This window comes from Callorhinchus milii, unplaced genomic scaffold (genome assembly GCF_018977255.1).
Source record: "Callorhinchus milii isolate IMCB2004 unplaced genomic scaffold, IMCB_Cmil_1.0 Scaffold1, whole genome shotgun sequence".
Classification (NCBI taxonomy): Eukaryota; Metazoa; Chordata; class Chondrichthyes; order Chimaeriformes; family Callorhinchidae; genus Callorhinchus; species Callorhinchus milii.
Window position 1 is genome coordinate 40,803,389 of NW_024704742.1, and position 25,930 is coordinate 40,829,318.

Below are 25,930 nucleotides of genomic sequence, written 5' to 3' on the forward strand. Positions count from 1 at the left end.
GATAAAGGAGGGTGGAGGAGGGATTCCTTGGGGCTGACTCGGCTCCAACGAGGGTCACCTCCAAAGTCAGGCAGGTCTCGTGCAATTCAAGACATTGTTCAGTATGGAAGAGTGGGTTTGGTTTTCATAGGTCCTCAAGCCAAGGCTAGTAAGCAGGTGAGTCCTGGCCAGTCAAGTACAATGCTGCAATAACAGATCATCAAAAATCGCTGTCCAGATTTACACATGAAAAATGTTTGAACAATCTCTGAGAACCCACCAGCGTCAATTAACTTTTTACTATTTTCAAAAAAAAACACAGGTTATTGGACAATGGATTGCTGTATCAAAACCCATGGTTGAAGCACAATCAACAACAGATTTTATTAATAACAAATCCTTACGTTTGAGATGGTGCCTTTCATAGAACGAGGACATCTCAAGTACTTCACAAAATATACTGTGAAGAGTAGTGACTGTGCATTTGTAGGCAAACGCAGCAGCCAATTTATGCACAGAATAGTCCCACAAACAGCCATGAAATCAATAACCAATAGTTTATTTATTTCGGGGCATGTTGGCCAAGACACTGGGAAGAAAACTGTTCTCTTTTTGAGTAGTGAAATGGGCTCTTTAACATCCACCTGAACAGGTAGACGTGACATTGTTGGGTTAATGTTGGGTTAACATCTAATCTGAAGCACAGCACTCCAATAGAATATCAGACAACAACTTGCATTTACGTAGCATCCTTCGCACGGGGTAGCGTCTTGGAGCAGTTAAACTAAATACAATTAACATTTATATAACACCTTTCACTTCATAAGGATGTCTCAAAGCGCTTGAAAATGCTGGCTGATCACCCGAGCTAGGGGTGGGAGCCTAGGGGGAAGGGAAAATCTAGAAAGAAAGAATGGCCAAAAAGGTAAATTCTGAGACAGACCTTGAAAGGGGATAGAGAGAGAAAATAGGAAGGTCTCCAGCAACAAATTAACACAAAGTGCTTGTATCTTACGTGTATACACTCTGGAAAGTGATGTTTATATTGGAATCAGAAAACAGAGATCCTGAAATGAAGTATTTCCATTCAGAGTTCAATAAATAGGGTGTATCCAGAACCTGAAATATAAAGAGAACCATCCAAATTAACAATGAAGCATTATACTCCAGGAACAAAATAAATACCACGCTTCTGCTCAGTTATCAGTAATTTTATAGTTTGACAAAGAAAACTTATAACTTCACCTTAAATAACTCGTTATCTTTTAAAGCTTGACAAGCAAGTTTTTCCACATTTCCTCCAACAATGAATGTGACCACAACGACCACCATCAAAAGCCAGGAAAAGATAAAACTGATCCCTACTCCACTGAAAGAAATCGTAAATTCAATTAATTCAATAGAATTAAATAAAGGTGTTCTTTAAAAAGAGAAACACAAACAGTTCTCTATTAAACACGTTTACAATCTAATCAACGATAACTTGCATTTATATGGTACCCTTCATGCAGAGTAATGTCTCGGAGCACTTAACAGTGGGGGAGTTTGATGCGAGCTAGGCATTACTCAGAGCAAAAGTACTTCAAATGTTTTAATTCGATTATTCAGATTCTCTTACGCCATGAGAAGACTGCCTCCTGTGTTCGATATGCAGCCTCGCGTGGTTGGAGAAGCATGTTTGTCAAGGCCACAGGAGCCAAATAGTAAACCAAGATAGTTGAAAGCAAGGATCAACGACACCGAACAACAGACTGCAACACCACCAAGCCACCTAGAAATACATGCAAGGCCTGAAAACTCTTCCATTCTGAACAATTTGAGACTCATTCACCACGTTAAAAGAACTTACAAATGCAACCTAAAGTTATACAAGTTGCAGGACTTCATTTTAATAAGAAAACACTCTCGCAAAGTTATTTTATCTGGCATCGCAACAACGTCCAAAGTTCTATCAAAACAATCCAAAGTTGTATTTTCAAGACAGGTATAGTTACCAATATAAATATTTTACAATTTAAAAAATATATAAATCTTAAGTGAACAACTTTCCTGATGACTTAATTAGTTTATTGATGGGAAGAAATTGCACTGGAGTGAGATTTACTCCATTTATATAGTATTTTACAGTGTGCAGGATTTGGCAAATTGTTGAACTGGGTTATCATTGAAATCAGTTTTCTGTAATTCTTAAATGCAATAGAGGAAATCTAGACTTGAGTGGAATTTTTCCCCATTAGTAGGAAAACTATAATTGGCCTCATTGCTTTTCAAACGACTCCTTTTGGGCATCGACATCAGAGCCAAGCTAAAGGGAGCTCAAATGTGATGCTATCTGCGACATTCAATATCGAGGCACACACATTATATTATTTCATGGGTGAGATAGCACATCCAAGCACGGAAAAAAGATGTCATCCACCATGAGAAGAAGATGGGGAGGTGAAAACATTGATCAGGGAGAAAAATGCTCTCACCAATGGAAGATGAAAGAAATGATCAGATGACAAAAAGAGGGTCACTTCAGTTACTAAGACAAAAGAAAAATACCTGTAAAAGTCATATTGCTCCACCAATGGATAATACTGCTGAAAGTAACTCTGAAAATCTTCGAGGTACTCAGTTAAACTATGAAGTAAATTCTGAATAGGCAAGTCATTGGAAATGCCTGCAAGAACATCGCCAATACGGTTCAGTACATCATGTACATCTGAAACAAAGCATGAACACCATGAACACCTCAAGTCCACAATGATGTACAGATTAGTTGATTCCATCATTGTTAGCGCTGAAGAATGAAATTGATGAGGAGGATGACAATGTAGGATTTAGCATGCACATTCTTACTGCCATATACTTAACAAGCCAATTCAAAAATGTGTATGAATCAAACTGAAGCTACATTTATCAGTGCCACAAGACAACATTAGAGCTTATGTAATGCATCCATAGAGTTTGAGATGAGTCTGAAATTTACACAGAGTAATGTTTGCAATTTTTCTACAGCCAGAGTTTCCTGTTCTGCTTACAAATCAAAATGAATAGAAGCTAACATGTTTGAAACTAGCAGTTGATCAATATAACACGGTTATCTATTTCATAAATGTTCTGGGGAGCCAAAAACCCTTTTATATCAGAGAGAATTTATATGAGAGATTACTATGCGATCAGAAAACTCTGACTTGGTACGTTACATGAAAACACATGGAGACACACAGCACGACACAGATTTTACATACTGTGCGTTTTTTTTGCTAAACTTACGAGGGAGAGCTGCAAAATTAGAAAAAGATGCCACGAACAAAATAAAAAACAGTAAAAAAGAGTTTAGTACAAGACCACTGAAACCTATATTTAGACAATTCTTTTTTGCACTTCCTTATTTTCTGAAACTATACTAATTTAGTTAGCAGTGAACTGCTCCACTTAAATTAGTTGGACAAGTCATAATTCATATATAATCAAAGCAGAAATGTTCCTACAGCTGTACCTTTTCGAATAGATTTGGTTTCATTCTGTACCATTTCTTCAGTTTTATCCAATGCTGCATATCCCTAAAACAAGAATTACAAAATTATTAAAAGCTAAACAGTCCAAAACAAATACATTATTAATTTGTTCTCAACAGTATTATATTTATTGTCGGGTCAGTATTTTGGAAGGATGAGATCAAATGAGATGAAGGGCCTTCTTGATCCACATCTCTAATGATCTATTTTCATGCAAAACGGGCCTGTAATTCTGCTTCAAATTATCGTAATAAATCTAAAGACAGAAATAGAGTTAATTATAGTGCAGCCCTGCTATAACACGTTCAGTATAGCGCCAAATTGCTAATAGTATGATTGCACAAAAGTTCACTGCTCACAGAGGCAGCCGGTTCCAATTGTTTCCCCCGCACTGGCAAGCTATCCATGCTAAAATAGCTGATGTTTGGTCTAATAGGTCACCGCCAATATCACTTCTTGCTTCGTACATGTGCAGAAGCAGGAAGTGGCATTGCTGTTACCCACTGACCTGGAAGGTGACCTTTTTTCTTTTAGTCCAGGAGTCTGTAGGCACCAGCTACTAATGTCCCTCACTATAATGCCGGGTAGTATTTTATTGATCCAAAACTTGCATTATAGAGAGGTTGATTAGAGCCACATTCTTTTGTAACAGTGCCCAATGTTAGACACAATGTGTACATCAAATCTAGCTGCTTTCTGAAGGCACTGATTGAAGTGTTTGGGGCTTTTTAAAGCGATAACTCTTACCTTTCGCACCAAGTCAGAGAAATTTGTTTTCTGCACATCTTTCACTTTGGCGAGTTGAGATTCTACACCTTGTAACTGAAGCATTAAAAATAAATTTAGTTGGTTGAAAAAGACAACTCATTAGGCATAACAAAATTACAAAATATTTTTTAAAAATCACTATCCACATTGGGTTTAAAATGTAAAGCACCATAGATACCTGAAATGGTATAAAATGCATGCAGTTCACAAGGTGACATTTGTAACACCAAGAATGTTACCAACTATTTTTGATCAGTGTATATATTTAAATGTTTACACACCAAGAAAAGGAGCAAGCTTCTGACTGACACGTCTGACTGTTATCAAGGAGGCATTAAGGGACAGCCCGTAACGAGAAGCAACTAGGTGATGCTGCCTCCACAATTCTGTAGGAATCACCCCATTTATACCATGGGTAAGATTCCACCTCAGTATGGTCGACAGATAATTGCATGCTCAGAGAGCATCACTGTTGAAGGGATTTGCCAACTTCTGCATTGCTCCTTGTGGAGATTGGAATGTGCCAGTGTCAGGTGTGACGTATTCCAATCTCCACAAGGAGCAATGGACAATCAGAAAACTATCAGACAAGGCCATCCAGCAAGGTGCCATGGCCTTAATGGGCTTTCGGCACTCAGCACAATGCAGTGTGAGATCCCACAATTCAGGGTTTAGATCCCCACTGTAGAGTATCTTTGTCCAGACAAGGTCACTTAATTTGACAAGTTGGTCCTTGGGAGCAAGACATCACTTGCTATTCAAATTAACAACCAAGCCAAGCTGTAAATTGAATCTGACAAAGCAATTGGAAGGAGGGGAAAAGAAGCAACATATTTAAATAAAGCATCTCTTACCTTACTGAAATCTGCATTTATACTAAGACTTGGGAGTGTATTCCTGATGGAGTCACAGATCTGAGTACTTCCTGGTGTCCTGCATGTTGGATCATTCAGTGTGTCACCGAGGCTGGTTTGCAAATCAGTCAAGGAAGTACTTAATTTATCGGTTCCATCTTTTAAGACATCACGGGAGAGACTCACATTCTCTAAGGCTTCCTGGGTTTCCTTGATAGCTGCAGAGGCATACACTTAGTGAGAAATATCCAAGCAATACCACATTTCCTTTACTTTCAACATTACTTGGCTGGACAAAACCCACCATATTTCAGCTATAGGTACATTCTGAAGAGAAAATAGATCAGTTTCTACTCATTGAAATATTGAAAGCAGAAAAGTGCATTCTCGTTTCTGAAGTCTCTAAAACCCCAAATACATCCAAGTTTCTCAAAAGAATGAAAAAATGGACAAATTCATTGACAATTATTGGAATCTTATGGGAAATTGGATGAGTAGATTGGATGAATTGATAGTTAAAGTCTGCCTAAAATTGTTATGATGAGCTTTCGTATAGTTATCAAGATCTGCTGCTTATTCTCAAGATCCACAGGTAACGTAAAACAAATATCAAATTGAGAACTTCATTAATCTAGTTCAAAGTGGCATCCTGAAAACAGTAGCACCACCATTCCAAGAAAGTACCACTGAATTATAATGACCTCATATTTCTATTTTAAAAATCATTTTGTTTAAATGGAAATCACAGATTGCTTCAAAAATCTGGTTATCAAGCATCATTGCAGTTCATTCCTTACTGGTGATTGTGCCAGTTATTCCAAAGTTTAATTATTTTTGTGTTGTATATATTATGTGTTTTTTTTAAAAAAGTTTTCAAAATTCCATTGTTTCAATACCCAAGATTTACTTTTCTAGGTCAGAAGCTGCACAAATCACCTGTAAAAATCAGGCCTGTGAAGTGAATTGAAATGCAGCACTATTCTGCCACTAGATGGAACTCAATATGCATAGTTCATTGAACATGCAATGGAAGATGGATTCTGCAATATTATAATAGGACCAACTTAGTTGGTCTAGCTTCTAAAATAGAAGCTAGACCAACTAAGTTGGTCCTATTATAATATATAATATATTCTAAATATATTATATAATATATATATTCTAAATATATTATATAATATATTCTAAAATAGAAGCTAGATATTGTGGCATTGGTTGGCGCTAGACCTGTGCCCACAAAAAAAAATTTCTCTTAATATAACAATACTTGTATTTGATCATGTCATTGAGACTTCTCAAAGCAATTCACAGAATATACTGTAAAATTGACTGTATATTTTGTGGACAAAACACAGAAGCTAATTTCACACAGCAGTATCATTTTCCTATTAGACTCAGAGCTAACACTGTTCCACTTTGGCCTCATTCCCTTCGTTAATTTCTCATTTTTATACTTGAGGGTGCATTTTTGGGGCTGCAACAGAAATTCAGTCTTCAAAGGACTGATGAGATGTTTGAACTCAAATTAAGAGATTAAATCACACATCTTTTTATTTGTAAGGAATGTTAGTCTTTCCCCCACATAAGGAGCCACTTTCATTGGTGGATTTTATGCAGACAAATAATTTCCAAGAGGAATATTTAACAATATAACTAGCTGAGGAGTAAAAATCACCACAATACAACAATGTATGGATTGGAACTGACAAAACAAAAACAGGCAACAAACAACCAAAATTTACAAATATACTAAATGTTCTAAAGGCTTCACGACTCTTGTTACCCATCAATGTTACCTTTGATAGCCCTTTCCACTGTGACTTCAAAGCAAAGCAAGAAAAAGTAAAGCAAAGAAAGCAGATAACTTTGGAAAAATAGCAATAAGATAGACAACAGCAAATCTATTTTTATCCTTAATAAACCCTCAAATGTCAAGGGTACAAGTTTTTGTAATCAAGTACATAGACCACTCTAATTTACTATAATTTAGTCTTGTGATTAAATATGGTACTTCAAACCAAAACATACATGTTCTCTACAAATTAGAAATGAAAATAATACAGATTATTGCATTTATGACCATCTTATTGTAAGTATTCTTCTGCTGAGTCATAATTTCTTCCAAGAGTAGAGGCTTTAAACACTAAAAAGTGGAGTCCTGTAGCTCAGTGGTTAGAGCACTTGCCTTGCAAGTGAGAGACCTGGTTTCAGTTCCCGGTAGGGCGAAACCTTGGGCAAGCTTCCTTACTCCTGATAATAATCCCACAAGAAAAAAAAACAATTTAGTCATTTCAATCCACGACTGTTTGTGGGACGCTGCTGTGCGCAATTGGCTGCCGTGTTTCACTCACAAATATACAGTCAATTCACTTTACAGTGTATTCTGTGAAGCGCTTTGAGACGTCTAGAAGATGTGAAAAGCGCTATATCAAATGCAAGGATTATTATTATTATTAAAAAGATGTTTTTGTTTAATTGTAATTCCCTGCCTGACAAAAGGTGTTGGTGTGAGATTGCACATTTCTATCCCCTGATCTACAAATTGTATCAAAACTGTAGTGCCCTTCTTCTTGAAGCTGTTTCATCACCAGACATTATTTTGCCTTAAAAATCTTTCTCCCTTCTATCAAAAACTATGTTGAAAACAATAAATGTATAACTTAATATGCCCTCCATAGGAATGTTCACTGAAGAAATAAGCAAGAAATGGTATCGCAATAAAATAGTAGCACAAAATATATTCAAAGGATATTCTTTAAATGAAGCAACAACAATTTGCACCTAATATAGCACCTTTCTTGGAAGGAGAATGTCTCAAAGCTTTACAAAGACACAGTGGGAACCCGAGGTAGGCGTACGAGAGTGTCAAAGGTGCAGTCAAAAACATGGGTCTTTAGGCAGGTTATAAAAGCAGAGGGAGCAAGAGAGAGGATAGAGAGATGTAGGAAAGGAGTGGGGCAAATCTCACCCACCAAATATGGAGGAGAGTGGGCGAAGACATGAAGCAGGCAAGAGTTTGTATTTCAGAGCAAGTTGGTCGTAGGAATAGGGTGTTCGGAGATCACAAGAGAGACAACACTATTTACTGAAATACGTAACAATGGTGCCACTTCCTGCATACTGCTTATGTAACAATTTCCCATGCAAAAAACGGCCAACTTCCTGGTAGTCAAGTTGTTGAATCATTTCCCAAGAGTCAATGCATAAGCGCTTCTTGCACACATCATGCATGTGCAATATGCAGCAAATTACATTGGTGTTGATCTGAAGACTCAGAAGTCGACCATGTTTAAGAGTGCTGGAGGCCAGCTGATCTGTGCGTTGAAACCAACAAGTCACTCATCTTATAAGCGAACCGCCCTTTTAGTAGAGTTCCACTCTAATTCATTGTTAATTTTTAAGGTGGAATGCTAAGGGGTAATTAAATGGAACATTTCTCAATTGATTGCATTTTCAGTTTACAATAAAAGAAGCTTTAAAATTTGGTGCAGTAATGTGACTGCAGTCCTCAAAGGGTTACGGTGCTTTCAATTCAACCAATTTAACCAGAGAAGGGCACAATAATTAATCCAGAACAGGCGGAGCAAAACAAAAACAAACCTCCCCTTTGAAGACTGAGTGAACAGAAATTATACTTGACCGCCATACTCAGACAAACAAACATACATTACTCACTTCCAGACATGTGTAAGACTCCATCCAGTGCAGGGTAAATATCCTTTGCCAAACGTTTCTTAATCATATTGCTGAGTACAGGCCCAATATCTGCACAATAAAAAAAGTTGGGTAGTACTATGGCGTGATAAGCAATAAGAACCAACTTGGTTTTGCTGGAACAATGAATGTGAATGAAAAAAGTCAGATATTATTGATATATTCATTGTTCCATGTTTATTCCAGACATTCAGACAGTTTTTTCAGCATTTAACATTCTCATTCCTAATTTCTATTAGGAAATCAGACAACTGTTGAGAAATATTCATGTGCAGTTCATGATCTTGGCTGAATCATAAACTGCAGCCATTTGGTAAAGGACCAGAGGATCTTGAAGTGAGTTACTTACTTACTGGGGGGTGGGGGGCAAGAATAGAAGACTGAGCAAAAAAGCTGTAACAGCTGATAAAATTTGGGGAAAGAACCGCTGACTGACATGAAAACATAGGTTGGGCCATGATTAAATAATTCATATGAAGATATACTTCTCCAGGAATTAATTCAGCACCCTCTCAGCAGAGAATTTTTTTCTCTTCAAAAGAATATTTACATGAATGATACTATATCTTCCGCTTCATTGCTGCCTCTAAAGAAAGCATATTGTTTTGAAAAAGGAAAAAAAAAGCCTTAAAGCTAACTTATTTCTTTAATGGTAATATCCCTAACTCCTATTTGATGTAAATGCTTAATAAAACAAAATACATTAAAACTACTATTAAACCATGGTGAAGGAATCCTCTTTGCATTTGATGACCTGAACCTCAGTTTCTCTACTTTCTCTTCAAAATATGCCTCAGTCAAATTGATGCATGGTGTAAGCCGATTGAGGTGGTTCAGACACTGATGCAAATGAACAAGGACAGTACTCCCACGAGGGCTCTGGGGGAATAGGAAGAGATAAGCATCAAAGTTTGTGGAAGCGTATAGTAGGCATCTGTCAATGGTATGAACCACCTGGGAAAAGGCATAGCCCAAGGCAACGAACATGACAGTCCAGATCACTGAGTGCTTATCTTCTGCCACTGATGGCACAGGCAGTCTAGAGCAGTGTTGTTCAATAGAAATTAGACAAGTCACAAGCGTTGCTAATGCAACATGGTTTTAGCCACATGGACTCATTTTAGGCAAAATACACTCACACAATACAGTAAATGTACTTCATATGTATGTTTACGTGTATATTTACTTAAACATTTACAATTCAGTATGAAACTTTGCGGTCTTTCCTTTTTTACCAAATTGATGGGCTGCTTTTCCTTTTACCTGTAACCAGGGAGAAAACGCCAGAGTTCAGCAACAATACATTACTATATGGAGAGAGGAGATGTCAACCAATCGGAATAACCACTCCAAGCCAGCAGAAGAAAGCAAGCCCAGACAATAACAAGCAACTCCAACAGGGCACGTAATGGCAAAGGGCAAGCAGCATCCAACCTAGTTTGGGATGGAGAGCAGGGACAAATCTTCTCTTTAGTTTTCTTTCTTGAGAACCCGTCAGATCTGGTATTTTCACCCATGTTACACACCATTTTAGTAGCTAACCCATAAGCAGTAAACAATGAAGAAAAGCACACAAAACTCTCAAAAAAACAACCACATGCACTGATTTCCGTCTTACCATTTTACAAAAAAAAGCACAACAAGTATTAAAGTAGAATACTAAATTATCTATTAATGTTGAAAGGAAGAAAACTACCCTAAAATTGAATATTAGTATTAAAATCACATGATCAATGACAGTGTCTATTACTCATTTTTTATTTACTAATCAAAAATGCAATTTAGCTACATCTGGATTCTCAATTCGCACATGTGGCTAATGTATTGGTCAATGCTGGTCTAGAGTAAAGGAAGCAACCTAATTCTGAAATATACCAATGAAACAGAGTAGCCTTGGCTCTGGTAATAAGCCTGCAGGGGGCCTTTATACCCTTAAGTAATCCAAATAAATGTCTCAAAGGCTTACTTGAAGAAAATAGGTCACCCCTTTCACTGCTGCAAGAGGATTTGGTGGCATCGTAATAACAGATTTGAAACAGACTATGGATATGGACTACGTAAAGCTGAATAAGTGCCTATATTATCTACTTCGCTTATTTAAAAAGGGATTTTTAACTGCAATATTCTTTTTTGCAAAACAATAGCTTCCCTCTCCCATTTCAGAATTTGCATGCAGAATATTGCCCTATAGCTCAAAGTTGGGAAGTGGAAAAAAATGGAATCCGTTTCAGAGGCGCATCAAAATAGCATTCAACATGATATCATACACATGTCAAATAATGTGACGATAAGTAAAGGATCCAAATCCTAATCGACAGTATCTTATCAAAATCAGTAGGCACACTTGCATAACAAAACAAATAAAAACATAAGACCATAAGAGTTTGCTAGACAAAAGAAGACCAAGGTCCATCTAGTTCACCTTCCACCATCCTGGCAGTCGCTTGACATCTCATGTCCCAATGTAAACATAATGTAAATATTGAAACATAAAAAGGGTTCACCTAAGAATTTGTACTTTGGTGCTTGAGTAACATAGAATAAGTTCTTTTTTAAATATGAGCTGCAAATTTCACTCATGCCAAACTTATTTTAATAACCTAATTTTTAAACTGTGAAGATTAGATAGATCGAGTTTCAATAAAATGATTACATAAGTGGAGTATTAATTTTGTGAGTTCTCACTTCATATCGTACTGCTGGAATTTAGGTCTACAAGGATGGTAATTTTTTTTTATCTAAAGTGAACCAAAACCATTTGTGGAAAATGATTGAAGTGATTGAAGTATTCGGTTCAGCATTTTATGTTGACGTTTTTCAATGTGTAATTATACCAAAACAATCCTGTGTTGAAAGAAACAACTACATATTGAGCAGGGCACACCAATTACAGCCAGAAAAACTATAAAGCATGGAGGAGTATCACAGCACATGTTAATTTTTATTCTAACTGAGAAATTTATAATTCATATCAAGGGCAGCTAAAATTAAAATTTGTTTACTTACTGTTAACATCTGCTAAAGCCTTGTTTTTGGTGGTGTTGTATTGTTTTATGACGTAATCAATTTGCTGAAATAGAAACAAAAATCAATGCACTGGTTTGCTATCTTGTGAAGTGAAACATTTCAAAACATACCTCTTAAAATGTCACTGTATATTTAGCCAAAACACCTCCTTACACTTGGTGTAGCATTGATGAAAGTATGTAGGTCTTTAAAGTTGCTGTTGACCAATTTCCTGACTCCTTTAAGCTGGTCAGTTAGATTTTGGTTGGCTGCATATGTGCAGAGTGCTCCTGCCCTGTTATAATTAAAACAAAAATGTTACTTTGTTGCTTTTCCTTAAACACAAGCAGCCTCTAAGAGATTTCCAATCAAACCTTACCCACCAAACCGTTCATAAGACCTATTCAGTTGGAGAAAGGGATAGGTTTGATTTTATTAAACCATCACAGATGAAGAAAGATCTTGCATCTTTATTATGCTTAACTTAAATACTCAACAGTCTTGTGTATTGATTGTTCCTATCCAAAGTCCTGGAACATGTAGCTGCCATTCCTCAGTGGTCTTCCCAGTTCCACTACCCAAATATCCAGCCTCCCTCAAACTCACCTGCACCAAGATCCACACACCCCTAACCTTAATCCTCACCAGGCTCAACGTCTCTGTCTCCCAACAGATCGACTTCAAGGTCCTCCTCCTTACCTATAAATCCCTTCAAGCACCATCCAATCTCTTTGATCATCTCCTTCTTACCTCCTCTGCTTGGCTAACTTGGGCCAACACCATTGGTGGCCAAGCCTTCAGTCACTCACCTCTCATCTCTAGAACTCACTTCCTCTATCCCTCCAGCTTATCCACTTGGTCTTTAAATTCCACCTTAAAACCTACCTCTTCAACCAGGGCTATGGTCACCTCCCACTCCCCCCTTTCTCAATGTTTCTATAGGCAAATGCACCCACCATTTTGTGTTACAACCGGGCCTCAAAAACAGTCACAAAGTAAATAACCAATTAATTAGAAAGATTGCTGGCTGGGACTGGGTGAAACTACTTTTTAGAATAACATCATGGGATCTTTAATATTCACCTGAACAGGATAACAGGATTTCAGTTTTAACATCTCACCCAAAAGACAGAACCTCCAAAAATGCAGTGTTTTCCCCAAACTGCGCTGAAGTTGCCAGCCAAGACGGGCGATAAAACATTTAAAGTTCAATAAGATCACAACAAAGATTCAACATCAAGACTACAAAGAAAAGCTTCTGCATTAATGATAGTTAGATTGCAACCAAGTCCTTTTCATTTCGCACCTCAAATTATGAGTTATTTGAGTTTATCACAAATTGTTGTCATGCAAACAGTTCAGTAGTAAATGGAAGTAATAAAATAAGAGCACAGTATTGCCAAATTTCAAAACTACAACTCCCATGAAGCAGACTGATCACATGCACATCATATCTGAAAACTGCACGTCTCCAGACCATACACACTTGTAACTGCCAGCGGCTCATCCATAGGTGACATGTGTTACTATAACTATGAGACCTCAATACAACAACAACAAATTTACATTTGTAAAGTGCCCTTCACATTGGGAAGATGTCCCAAGGTGCTGGACAGACAGTGTTTCAGATCCGAGCTGGGGGTCTGGGAGAGTGGAGGGCAGGGGGCGAAGCAGGGAAGTCAAAAGCATGGTTCGAAGAGGTGAGTCTTGAGATGGGTCTTGAAGGAGGCAAGGAAGGGGGAGAAGTGGAGGGACTGTGGGATGGAGTTTCAGAGGGTGGGGACAGAGTGGCAGAAGGTGCACCCGCCAAGTGGGACGAGTGAGGCGGGGAACGTGAAGCAGGTTGGAGCCCGCTGAGCGGAGGGAGCGAGCAAGATGGTAGGAGGTTAGGAGGTCGCAGAGGTAGGGGGGAGCAAGACCATGGAGGGCTTTGAAGGTGAGGACCAGGATCTTGAACTGTATCCTCTGTATAATGGGAAGCCAGTGGAGTCGGGCGACGATGGGATGATAGGGTCAAGGAGCCTGGTGCGGGAGGGGACGCAAGCTGCAGAGTTCTGGATGATCTGCAGCCTATGGAGGGAGGAGTTGGAAAGGCCAACAAGCAATGAGTTTGCAGTCAAGCCTTGATAACTACTTTGCCCTGTGTATGCAATACATATATTATATATATATATTCTGACACTGTGTCAATCTAATAGAGCCTTAGATTTCTTGTATTACTTCAATTAAATGTTTTTCGGAAGGGTTTCACATGCAATTAGGATTAAATCACATATTCCACGTATTAGCGACATGGAAATACATTAATCCAGAAATTAAAGCAATTTAGGCACATGCTCATCAAAGCTCATCACATGCCCTTTATGACTTGGTGAGCAGAGCTGGATGCAGTATTTAAGCTGCAGTCTCACCAGAGCACTGTACAGCTTGAGTTTAATATTGTGCTTAGTAGTGATTAATATTGTTGCATACCCTATTGAGCTTTTTTTCCTCTGGTTCCGCAGTCCTGCCTAGTTAGGCGTGATCTGCTAATTTAACTACTTTGCGCTGTGCATGCAAATACAGATACTTTATCTATTCTTGGAAATATGAGACCTCTCAGCATTGATCCTCTGAGAAACCACTCAATAGGAGAATGCCATCTGGGAATCTAAACTCAATTGATTTAGCAATTTCGCCCAGCATCCTGCTTGCCTTGTTTATTGCTCCTCACACTGTTTTGACATAGTGAGAGATTGCCAAATTAGTTCGAGTTCAAATCCCTTTCATACTCAAATGAAGCAAAGTGTTTGCTAAACATCATGGTGTCAGTATCAAAGCATGACATACAACAAACAAAAATACACGATTTCTCTACCTCATTTCCTAGAAATTACTCCAGACCAGCATTGCTGGAAATGTGGGAGCTGCTCTAAGCTGCAGTTGGTATGTAAATGGCTCCATTGCAAATAAATGGATCCCTGAGAAAAGAGCTCAAAATAACTTGGAACCTTTTCTCCCAACTGTTAAAATAGCTCAGTGGGTAAGGACTACTGAAATTACTTTTACTGATTTTCACCGATAAATATGTGGGAATGTTGGGGAAAAATGTCAATAGTGTGGTGCACTATGGTGTAAGCATCCCGATCCCCACTTTGCTATGCAACGCTGCTGACTCTGGAAATATAATGAGCATACTGAGAATGTGTTTTCAATGCACGTACAATTCGGTATGGTACAGTTAAGCTGGTTACGGCAATGGGTGTGCAATGCTAGGAATCTGGGAATGCGTGGCAGATCCATTATGCAAATCCCCCTACCTCTGCGACCTCCTAACCCCCTACCAACCCGTCCGTTCTCTCTGCTCAGCCGGCTCTGGCCTGCTCCAAGTCCCCCGATCCACCCACCCCACCATCTCGGGCCTGAAATGCTGTACTCTGTTCAGCGCCTTGGGACGTCCTCCCGACGTGAAAGGCGCTATACAAATCTTGTTGCTGTTGTCTTTAATGTGTTAACAAAAGCAGAGACGCTACAATTATCCTCATCATTTATAGAAACTCATAGTTTAATAATCCTTCCATTTGACTTAGTATTGTATCATGTTATCAGGATGTTTCAAAGCAATTCACAATATTTTACTGCAAATTATAGTGAGCAGACAATTTGCTCACAGCAATATCCCACAAACAGGCATGACATGAATGACCAATTTTATTTCGGATATTGTTGATCAGGAGACTTGGAGAAACTCCCTACTTTTTTCAAATAGTGCCATGGGGATCCTGAACTGGTAGACAGGACCTCGGTTGGACATTGAATCCAAAGGACAGCACCTCCAACAATGCAGCATATCCCCAGCCTGGACTGAGTCAAAGTCCCAATGTGAGGTTTGAACCCATAATTTTATGACTCAGAAGCAAGCGTACTACCAACTTAGCCAGGCAGACCAATGTTTTTAGCTTTTAAGCATATTTCAAACCTTGGGTCTAATTCAATATGCAGAAGTTGTATCCAAATAGCCAAGATAAAGTGCAAAACATCTAACCAGATTGATTTAAAGCATGATTTCAATCGCTTTGTGGAGCAAGTTAGATGAGGTGCAAGAAGGGTGGAAAAAAAATAAACTTGCATCATTAATAGTCAGGTTCCAGAACCAGAAATTAGCTGTTAATTTGTTTTGGAGGTTTCTTGATTTATTTACAATGTACCAGATGCAACTTCTACTACATAAATATCAATAAATAAATGAACTTCTTTTTTTGGGGCAAGGGGAATCTAGGCAAACTACACAGTATATTTAACACTATGAAACACCCATAGAGTTTTGCTATCCATCACAATTAAGTAACCATAAATTTACCAGTTTACAGACATTCCAGGTTAACTTTTTTTAAAAAAAGCAGTGGAAGTTACAACAGAGACCTTAGTAAGATAAAGAATTGCCCAGAAAAGTTTAAAAGTTTTAGGTAACTGTGCACGTTTTCTCCTTCACTTCCCCTACAGCTTCAACAACTCATTAACTTTGCAGCAACCAGACATTTGTGTCTCAACACATTAGCCAGTAGTAGCATTCCTGATGTAACAAACCACAGCAGTGTCACTGCACGGCTGTTTTCCCTCTTTCCCATTTCTGAATGTTGGGGCAAAGTGCTACACGTCAGCAGAGGAAAACCCCTCAGAAAAATCCTAAAACAGATGTAGGACTGAGCAGATCATTGTCCTGCAGACTGCAAGCACAGTACTATATTGATCACTGAATCTGTCCTTTCCCTTCAGGTATAGACATGAGTATACATGTATCCTGACTGAAATGGACAGCTTTGGATGGCAGATAATCTGTAATTAATACATTCAAATTGCTTGATCATAGGACTTGAAGGAGTTGAGTGGCAACCATTTTACAGACCCATTCAAGTAATCATTTCTCTGCCAACATGGTTCTGAAACATGCTGAAGCTATACCATCATCAACTTAGCAACGCACATAAACACACACTGGAGTGAAATGGTGGGAAAATATCTCCTCTTTCCCCCTTCCCCATGCAGCCCAGAACTTTATACCAGTATTTCCCCTCCCCAAACATTCCACTGGTGTGAAACTGTTGTCAGTATCCTAACAGCCTGGAGGTTACCGTGGCAATAAAGATGCTCGCCACAGCAAAAGCCTCTTTCTTGCTTTCTCTTTGACAGTCATTCATGCAGTCCCTCTCCTCACTTGAGAGCTGACCCTGTCGTGTTTGCACTGTAAAGAGGGCAAATTCTCAGCAGGCCAGCAGCACAATGAGAAATGAATCTCGGACACTGCACAGTGTAAACCTCACGCCTAACAGTATTGAAATCCCATGCATCTAAGTACATATTGTTTCAAGCAAGCATGAAGTGGAAAAATAAGCTTTCAAAATGAAATGAACTGGAAAAATACGCCTTCACTTTCTAGCGAAAGTGGAAAAACTCACAGTAAATGCTCAAAGATCATGTTCCTAGGGCTCCATGCACAACAGTTGCTCTGCTATCTTGAACCATATAACGCAGAACTAATCTCAATTAAAAGCAGACAATTCATATGCCTATTTTTTCCAGGAAAGGTTAACTATCTTTGGAATGGTTAACCAACAGTTTATGCTATAGTTACATTTATCTTGATTTCCAAACACACTGTTCATTCTCAGTGCCCTGCTCAATAGGCAGATTTTCAGCATCAAAAGTGAATTCTGAGTATTTTTCATTCTCCTTCTAGGTGGAAAGGAAATTGATAGCTGGACATATTAGACGGACACAGTGACCATATTATTATGTTCATTGAGTGTCCAATGACAAGACTGAAATTAGGCAACTCATAACCATGTCCAAAGTCTTAAAAAGACTTCTTTGTTCACGTATTGTACAGCAAGGAAACCCTGTATCCACAGACTCCGGAGGTCATTTGCGTTATCACAACAGAACAAAGGATCTTTGAAGACAAGAGAGGAGAAAAACAAAACAAGGCTCCTTTCAGAAAAATAATTCCCATGCATCTTTAAGCTATCACTCCAGCGCGCTAACTTTACTTAATACAGTACCAAAACAATACTTGCAGCTTTTGTTCTAAATTCACTACTGAGTTTTATGCCAAGTTATTCTTTTCTATGCCTTCCAGATAAATTATTTGATACAATTTGCATGCACAAAATACAACTTGTTTTCCTTTCCCCTCTCCCTCAATGGACACTGCTTCATGTACTCTAATACACCCATTTATACTGCTGAAAGAACTGCAAGGGATTTATACTGCAATCTGAAAAGTTCAAGATTTCCTTCATACCAAACTCTGGTATACAGTCAGTAATACATTCACCAACACATAACGATTCCTCAGATTGTTTTATGATGGAAAACTGACAGATGAGAAGCACAGATTCCAAAGTGAGTTGTATTTATACTGCAAATGCAGCTGACAAACACTTTTCTTCCAAAACCATCTTTCAGGAACAGATCCATGCTGATATTTTAGTTTTGCTTTAATGACTGCTAAATGTCCTGCTATAAAGGGGGCACAATTCAGTAATCCTAAAAGCATTTTTTTGGCAACATGGAAAATATCTAAGATTATCAATTACAATAACCGTCTGTGATCGTTTGCTGCAGATGTGGCATGTTGTGGATTATTATTATTATTTGTGCCATTCCTGTAAAAATTCTACAAATAGAACTTTAGAAGCTGTCGCTTTTCATTACAGAATGTTTGGCGCCACTGATGAAAGTTCATCTCTGCCATCAACCATAAGTAAACTAGGGATTAAAAAGAGACCATCACCATTATTTACGCATTCCGAGATGCTACCTCGTATGAAGGGAGCAAATTAAATGCAAGTTTTGTTGTTAAAAACTGCTTTGGAATTAAGCAACGTGAGCGTTATTGCAATTTTTAAATTAAATTTCTATTTAATTTAAACCAGTCTAAAAACTTTTGGTCGTCAAAATAAAATGCATGTTATTGCAAGAATTTTGGTTATATCCACAATTCTGGCTGCTACCAAAGCAAATGTCAAGAGTATTGAAATTCAGCAAAAGATGCAATGATGGTTGGCCTGAATGTTATCCCTAATTTGTGGTTCACTACTTGCTGAAAGTTTAAGAAGCACTCGCCTCCACCTTAGAGACAAAGATGAAACCCAGATTCTCAATCTTTCATGCACACATCAACAAATACATCATTTTTTTAATTAAAAAAAGCTGTAAAATATATTTTCCAATCAGTTTAATAATTTAAGTTCCTTTAATAATTTAAATGCTGAAGACAAAGTAAAGAAAATTAAAATTTACAGAAATTTACACTTGAGTATAGCTCTTTCCTTTTTGGGGGCAACTGGGAGTCTGACACAGTTTGGCTCAGTGTCACTCTCACCTCTGAGTCAGAAAGTTGTGGGTTCAAATCCCACATTGGGACTTGAACTGGAATGTGCACTCTCTCCCTTGTCTAATTCCGAAAACTACTGGATGGAGGTTGGCAAGATCCAAGGCTTGGAGTCCCCAGAGTGTGCACTGGGGGTAATGGCCATATCGTTAAAGATGCCTGTACCATTGTTTTTAATGATTCCTGAAGGGTCTTCTATAAACATTCTACAAAGTCTACTGAACTGCAAATATATACAGATTTGGAATCCTGGAGCCAGGAATTTGCACTGTAGGAATGAGGTCAGTCAAACCTCATGGACAAATGTGACAAAAAAATCATTAAATACATAAAATTAAAAATTTGGTAATAATATTTTTTACAACTGCACATGTAGTAAATAAGGTGAAGCGGCATTTCAAACTATAAACTAGACTATCTGCTCATGGCTTTTTTAAAGCGAAAGAACAATTTCATGAAACAACAAAAAAAGGACAGTGCAGAGATGTTATGGAAATTATTTTCTGTTCTAAGAAATAAAAGTAGTTCCTACTTTTCCATCTTTCATAAAATACTGGTGTATTTATAAAAAAAATTCAGGTCCCTTGTCTAGTTACACACAAATCTAGGCACAGTTAGCTTGAGCAGAGTTTGGCTTTTTAACCCCAGGTTTTTAATTATAGCACAGCTCAGTTGTCATTGATCAGTAACTACAACAAGTCATCATTAAATAAAGCAACAATTACTTCAGTGAAATCAGACCCAGCTGTTAGAGGCCCCCTGGGTACTCTTACTACCCACAGCTTAGAAAGGTTTCAAATTTACCAGAACATGCCTGTGGGGAAGGTCAGTCACACACAACTAAACATTTTATTACAGTCAGCATTCAATCAATATGAATAGCATCGACCTTTCTGAATGGAAGACTCATTTCAGGCCAACACATTTCAGACATAGCAAATGTGCTCTGAAGATCCGTTAAGCATCCCTGTTGCTATGCGTCTTAAGTTATTCTCAAAAATGATCTGCTCAGTCAACCTACACATTTATTCCTCTATGTTGACCAAAGGAAAAGTATGCATGCCACATAAGATTTATTGCAGTAGAGTTTTCGTAGTCCACCTTTTTTAAATTTAGTTATAGTTTTGTTTTACCTTTCTACACTACAAAGCACTTTCTCACTTACATGAAACAAAATAAAACAAAAAATTTACTATTTTATAGCACGTAACTTCGTACAGGTGTCTCAGGTTGCTTCACAGGTACATTAGACCCTGTTTTAATATGATAGTTGGATCCATGAAATCCCAAACAGCACTACAATGGGACATGATTGCCAGCAATACAATTTACAATGATATTGTGCTTTCACATCAGGAGGATGTCTCACTGCTGGCTGGACAACTGAGCAGAGTGCCGGTGGGTGGGGAGTAGAAAAATGACCGAAAGCATGGTCAAGAGATAAGTCATGAGACAGGTTTTGATCGTGGGGAGGGAGGGAAGGAACAAGTTGGAGGGACTCCAGGAGAGTTCCAGAGATCAATGGCAGAATGACTGAAAATTCGCCTGCTAACAATGGGGTGGATAAGTTGAGCGACACAAAACAGGTCAGTGTTCACTGAGCAAAGGGAAAGGCTCTTTAGGTAGGATTGTAGAAGTTTGCAGAGGTGGGGCAGGCCATGGAGGGATTTAAAGGTGAGAAAGAGAATCCTGAATTCAATCTCTTGGGGATGTGGAGCCAAGTTAGGATGGGGTGATGGCATTACAAAGACCGGTGAGAAGAAGGCACAGGCTGCAGAATTCTGGATTGTCTGCATCTTGTGCGGAGAAAAGTTCGGGAGTCCCACAAGCACGGAGTTGATGTGGTCAAGTAAGCGTTCCAGTCAGTGCATCTGCGCCCCGAAAGATACTAGATCCATTACCACTTCAAATCACTAGCCATCAGGTTGGAAAGTGGGAGGCAGAAGGTGATGTTTGCCACACTGCCTCTATTTGCAGCACTGCACTGTTTAATGGGCAGAAAGTGATATACGTAGAAACTGTATAAACTAAAAAATCAGTCATTTTGTATTTCAATTGGAAACAAGGTGAACTTACGTTATAATTATGGTAACGAAAAACAGGGTTGTTCCAAAGCAGCTTCTCCTACAATCTGCATTTTTCTTCTGTCGCTGGTGCATCTCCCCTCCACAGTTGTCACAGCAACGACACAGGCAGAAACATAGGCCCAAAAGAGGCATTAGTAGAACAAACACCACACCCAGAATTGTGCATATGATGAAACCGATCTCATAGTAGATGATCTGTTTTGAAGAGAAAACGTTCAGCAGATTTTGGTCATAACACTGCCGGCATTCCCACATTATGTTATCCACTTCATTCAACAAATCGTAAACTATTGTTGTAATAGCCTGAGGTCAGGAGCACTGTACATCAAAGGAAAGAGGTCTACTTCAAAACATACACACACACACAATCATAAATGAAACAGCTCTGTACCATTTGTCAAATAAACTGGAAAGAATGGGATGTTAACACCTGGGCAGTTAGAACTGACTGTCTTATTAGGGACATGGAACAAACAGTTCTGCTTTTTACTGTATTGTGTGCCAATGAGCAATTTATTTTGGTTACAGGGCAGGATTGTTGCAGTGGTTTCCAGAACGTTCTTGCAGAAAGAAAAACAGTGTCTAGACAATGCATAATTGAAGAATCCTTTCTGCTGCACCGTTGCGTGGGAAGAAAGTAAGCTATCCTCCACAACCCCTTAGTACAGGCAGCTTGCAAACATGGGTAAACACTAAGTGAAGATGAAGAATTTTCCAGAAAAAAGAAAATGATGTTGAAGAGAACCAGAAAATAGCTTTCAAGAAATAGAAACAATAATGGTCCACTCTAATTAACTTTCAGTCACACTCCTTCCAAAACTGTTTGCTAAATAAACCCAAAGATTTCTATTCACAAAGCATTTAGAACCGATAAAGCCACATATTCTCGTACCTCTTTTCACCTGACATTTTCTCCACATTCATTAAAAATCATATCCTACTAACATTACAGCAACATACAATAACAAAAGTAATTATTTATACATGAATATAAATTAAAAGATTTTAAATTAATTTTCAATCCAGGGTAGGAAGGTCCTCTAGGGAATCAGCAACTCAAAGTGTGCGTTTACCTGTAGAGTCAGGACAACATTTTGTGGCTGTGGAGTCAAAGTTGATGTGTAATGATGCATGGAATGAAGCATGCAGAACAAAAACAAGCAAGAAATGAGCAAACATGTCAACAGCACACGTGAATTTGTAAAAACACTTTTCCCACCAGTTACAAAACAATTGTAAACATGGATTAAGAACTTTTCAGTTCAATCTCCTCAGTACACATCAGATTTGAACTTTGAAGATCACAAACTCAGTCAAGACTTTGGGGGGAGGAAGAAGGAAGACAGTAAAATTCCACTGGTTGGTAAGGTTATCACTGGTGTTATGCGCTTTTAATGGCACATCCGTGGTATCATGAGTCTGGAATATTTTGAAAAAGGTAAGCACTGATCAGTTTAACATTGAAATCTGTTCAGTCCCCCGAGTCCTCCGCTCCACCCTCGGCGGCCTTGCTTTCAGCCACTGTGCCCTGAGGCTCTGGAACTTCCTCACTCCCTCCATCTCGTTCCCTCCCTTCCCTTTTTCAGGTCTCTGCTGAAGACCTTTCTTTTCAACCGCGCCTTTGGTCACCTTACCCCCCCTCCCCTTGGCTCGACCCTGGGATCCGTTACTGTGAAGCGCTCTGAGATTCCGTCCGGCGTGGAGGGCGCTATATAAATCCAAGTTGTTGTTGTAGTTAAATGTTGCCGGTCTTTACTAACTTACAACCTTCACAAAATAAACTTCAAGGAATATTTTGAAAGACTACAGGGAAGGGTCATAAAATGGAGTTGGAAGGTTTCACTTATTTACAACAACAACAACAAAATTACATTTATAGAGCGCCTTTCACATCGGGAGGACTAATCAAAGCACTGAACAGTCAGGTGTCGCGGCCTGAGCATTGGGGAGGGGTGGTGTAGGGGTGAGGGGAGGCAGAGAGGTGGGAGGGAGACCAAAGGCACGATCAAAGAGGAGGGTCTTGAGACCAGCCTTGAAGGAGGCAAGGGAGGAAGCGAGGCAAAGGGACCGTGGGATGGAGTTCCAGAGTGTGGGGGCAGAGAGGCTGAAAGCCCGGCCACCGATGGTAGAGCGGGTCGGGCGGGAGACATGGAGCAGGCCGGAGCCCGCTGAACGGAGGGAGCGGTCAGGTTGATAGGGAGTCAGCTGGTCAGAAAGGTAGGAGGGGGCAAGGCCATTGATGGCCTTAAAGGTGATACCTTGAACATACTTCAAACTATTGAGTTTTCCTATCCGTGTTAAAAAAAAAGCAAAGTAATTGGGAATAGCTTCCGTCTCAATTCCATTCCTACTCACTTTCAGAACGCAGAGGTATGATGATAGCAAATGTATGCAAGATACCAAATTCAACAATTCCTGTCTTCATACTAGACCAAAAAGGTTGTTTTTTAAAAGGATTAATGTTGCAATAATTATATGAGTACAATATTTCAAATTTCTAATATGGTCAGGCATTGTAGCTCACCGGACATGTCAACAACACTTACCCTTTGATATTGTTGTAGTACAGCTCCAAAGTTCTGCTTTATTAGCTCAGTCGCAATATCTAGAATGGAAAAAGGAAAGGTTCACATTTACGAAAATAGAGGATTCACTGTAGTTTATATCAAAGCTCAGTCATACCAGTTTCTGATTGCAATACTTAAGCAGCTACTCATCGCACCAGGTTGTGTGAGACAAGTGCACATACTGTACTTGGATTTCCCTCAGGTTTTTCCTGATTGAAAATAATTGCTTGGACAGCAAATAAAATATCAGGACCTTTTTTCTAAAAAAGCGATGTACATTCCCAAGCATTTAGAACAAAAACAAAATTGTGTAACTCATATGATTGCAAAGGAGATCACAACCAGAGCCATGAGGAAAAAGTGAAAGAGGAAAAGGGGAAAATAAAGACACCAATATTGCTAGAAAAATACTTTCCAAGAGACACCTAAATTTAAACAAGCTAATGTGGTGAAATATAAGGTTCAATCTAACAACAGAAGAGAATACAGTGGAAACATACAGAAAGGTCAACCTATAAATGTGGGTAATTATTATTAAAGCACTAACGTGGTCAACATTTCTCAGTCTGTTTGCTAACCTTATTAGTAAGTTTCCACCTCATAATAAAAAATAGCAAAATGAAAGACAGGATGAACACAATAATTTTCTCCACGTCTCAGAGACCCAGAAGTGGTTTAATTATGCTGCTACTTGGAAAAAAAGGGAAAATCGGAAGCCTGTTAAGCCTTTACCAGCTCCAACAAGTCTCTTATTGGTTACTCCTAAATGATTCAGTGACTGAATTCTGATCAATATTCAATCTCACGTCACATCTGGCAAGGGCATCAACATCCAATGGTTTGGTTACAGATCTCAAACAAGCAAAGATCTAAGCACATCATCTCTGCCAGTTTAACCAGACAAATCATTGTGGAAATTCCATTGAATCTCTTATATCTAATCAAACAATAAAAGCATAATCAAAACTGGGGAAAAGAAATCTCAATGCAATAACCTAATTTTACGTCAGCAATCAGCATCTCATAAAAACTCACTTGCATTTTGAGGGTCCTTTTTTCCTCCTTTGAATTATTCTCTTATAAACATGTTGGTTATTATGTTGATCAGGTTATGTTTCAATTTATGGAGGAGGGAAACAATCCAATACCATTCAATATGATGTGAGAATAATACAAAGGTTCAAATCAACAACTTTTCTTTCAAATTAGTAAATAACATCTCCAGGTAGTATAAATAACAATAATAATAATTACATTTGATATAACACCTTACCTTACCGTGGCAACAAAACATCTCAAAGCACTTCACCGGATTTACTGTAGTGACTGTAACCTAGGCAAATTATCTTATGCAGTACTAGAATGCAGTATTTTACCATCCAGCCATCAAACACAAGTCACAACCATTGCTCTTATGCCATCACTGATGGATACACTTATCCGTACAGAACTGTTCTAAGGTGTTTATTTATCGAACTGTTTCAGTTATAAGGCTGCAGTGTGAACAAAATTCACAATTTAAAGACACATGCATGCCACTATCACTTTCTGCTTTGTGTAACCGCTCAGCCAGCTGTGCAAAGGGTTCAGGTAGAGGAGTGGAGAGGTAGGGAGGTGCTGGGGCATGAAGTGATTGGTAGGAGAGTTTGAGGATCTTGAAATAGATCCGTTCTGGGACAGGAAGCCAATGGAGCATGACTAGGACATGGGGTGATGGGTGCCGATTTGGTACAGGAGAGATTATGGGCGGAGGAATTCTGAATCAGTTGGACTTTGTGAATTGTGGAAGTTGAGTCAGGAGGAGACGAAAGGGTAGATAAGAGTTTCAGTCGCGTTGGGTTTGAAGTATGGTCAGAGTGGAGGAAAATGGCCAGGGATCAGATTTTGGGTAGGAAAGACTAAGACAACAAGAACAAAATTATATTTGTAAAGCACCTTTCACGTCGGGAGGACAAGAGTGAAGCATGACTGTAAAGTAATAACTGGTACTACAGCTGCATATAAAATGGAGTGCATAACAGTATGGTGAAGGAGGATCATCTTAGTAAAACGTTTTCATTGAAAATATTAAGATACA

General features: G+C 38.7%; 1 protein-coding gene across 5 annotated transcripts in view; it reads right to left on the reverse strand.

Moving 5' to 3' along the window:
* Positions 1-25,930, reverse strand: part of LOC103175801 (prominin-1-A) — an 80,158-nt gene that overhangs the window by 26,315 nt on the left and 27,913 nt on the right. For all 5 annotated transcript variants that reach the window (XR_006085510.1, XR_006085507.1, XM_007889008.2 and 2 more), the window contains exons 2-13: positions 23,833-23,891; positions 21,276-21,481; positions 12,002-12,122; positions 11,828-11,891; positions 8,783-8,872; positions 5,108-5,325; positions 4,233-4,307; positions 3,467-3,530; positions 2,527-2,686; positions 1,598-1,750; positions 1,225-1,348; positions 995-1,098 (exon numbers count right to left, since the gene is read on the reverse strand). Coding sequence is in view for 3 of the 5 variants with exons in the window: in XM_007889008.2 (XP_007887199.2) it covers positions 995-1,098; positions 1,225-1,348; positions 1,598-1,750; positions 2,527-2,686; positions 3,467-3,530; positions 4,233-4,307; positions 5,108-5,325; positions 8,783-8,872; positions 11,828-11,891; positions 12,002-12,122; positions 21,276-21,481; positions 23,833-23,891 (1,438 nt within the window). In the remaining 2 variants the exon portion in view is untranslated. The remainder of the gene's footprint in view (positions 1-994; positions 1,099-1,224; positions 1,349-1,597; positions 1,751-2,526; positions 2,687-3,466; positions 3,531-4,232; positions 4,308-5,107; positions 5,326-8,782; positions 8,873-11,827; positions 11,892-12,001; positions 12,123-21,275; positions 21,482-23,832; positions 23,892-25,930) is intronic.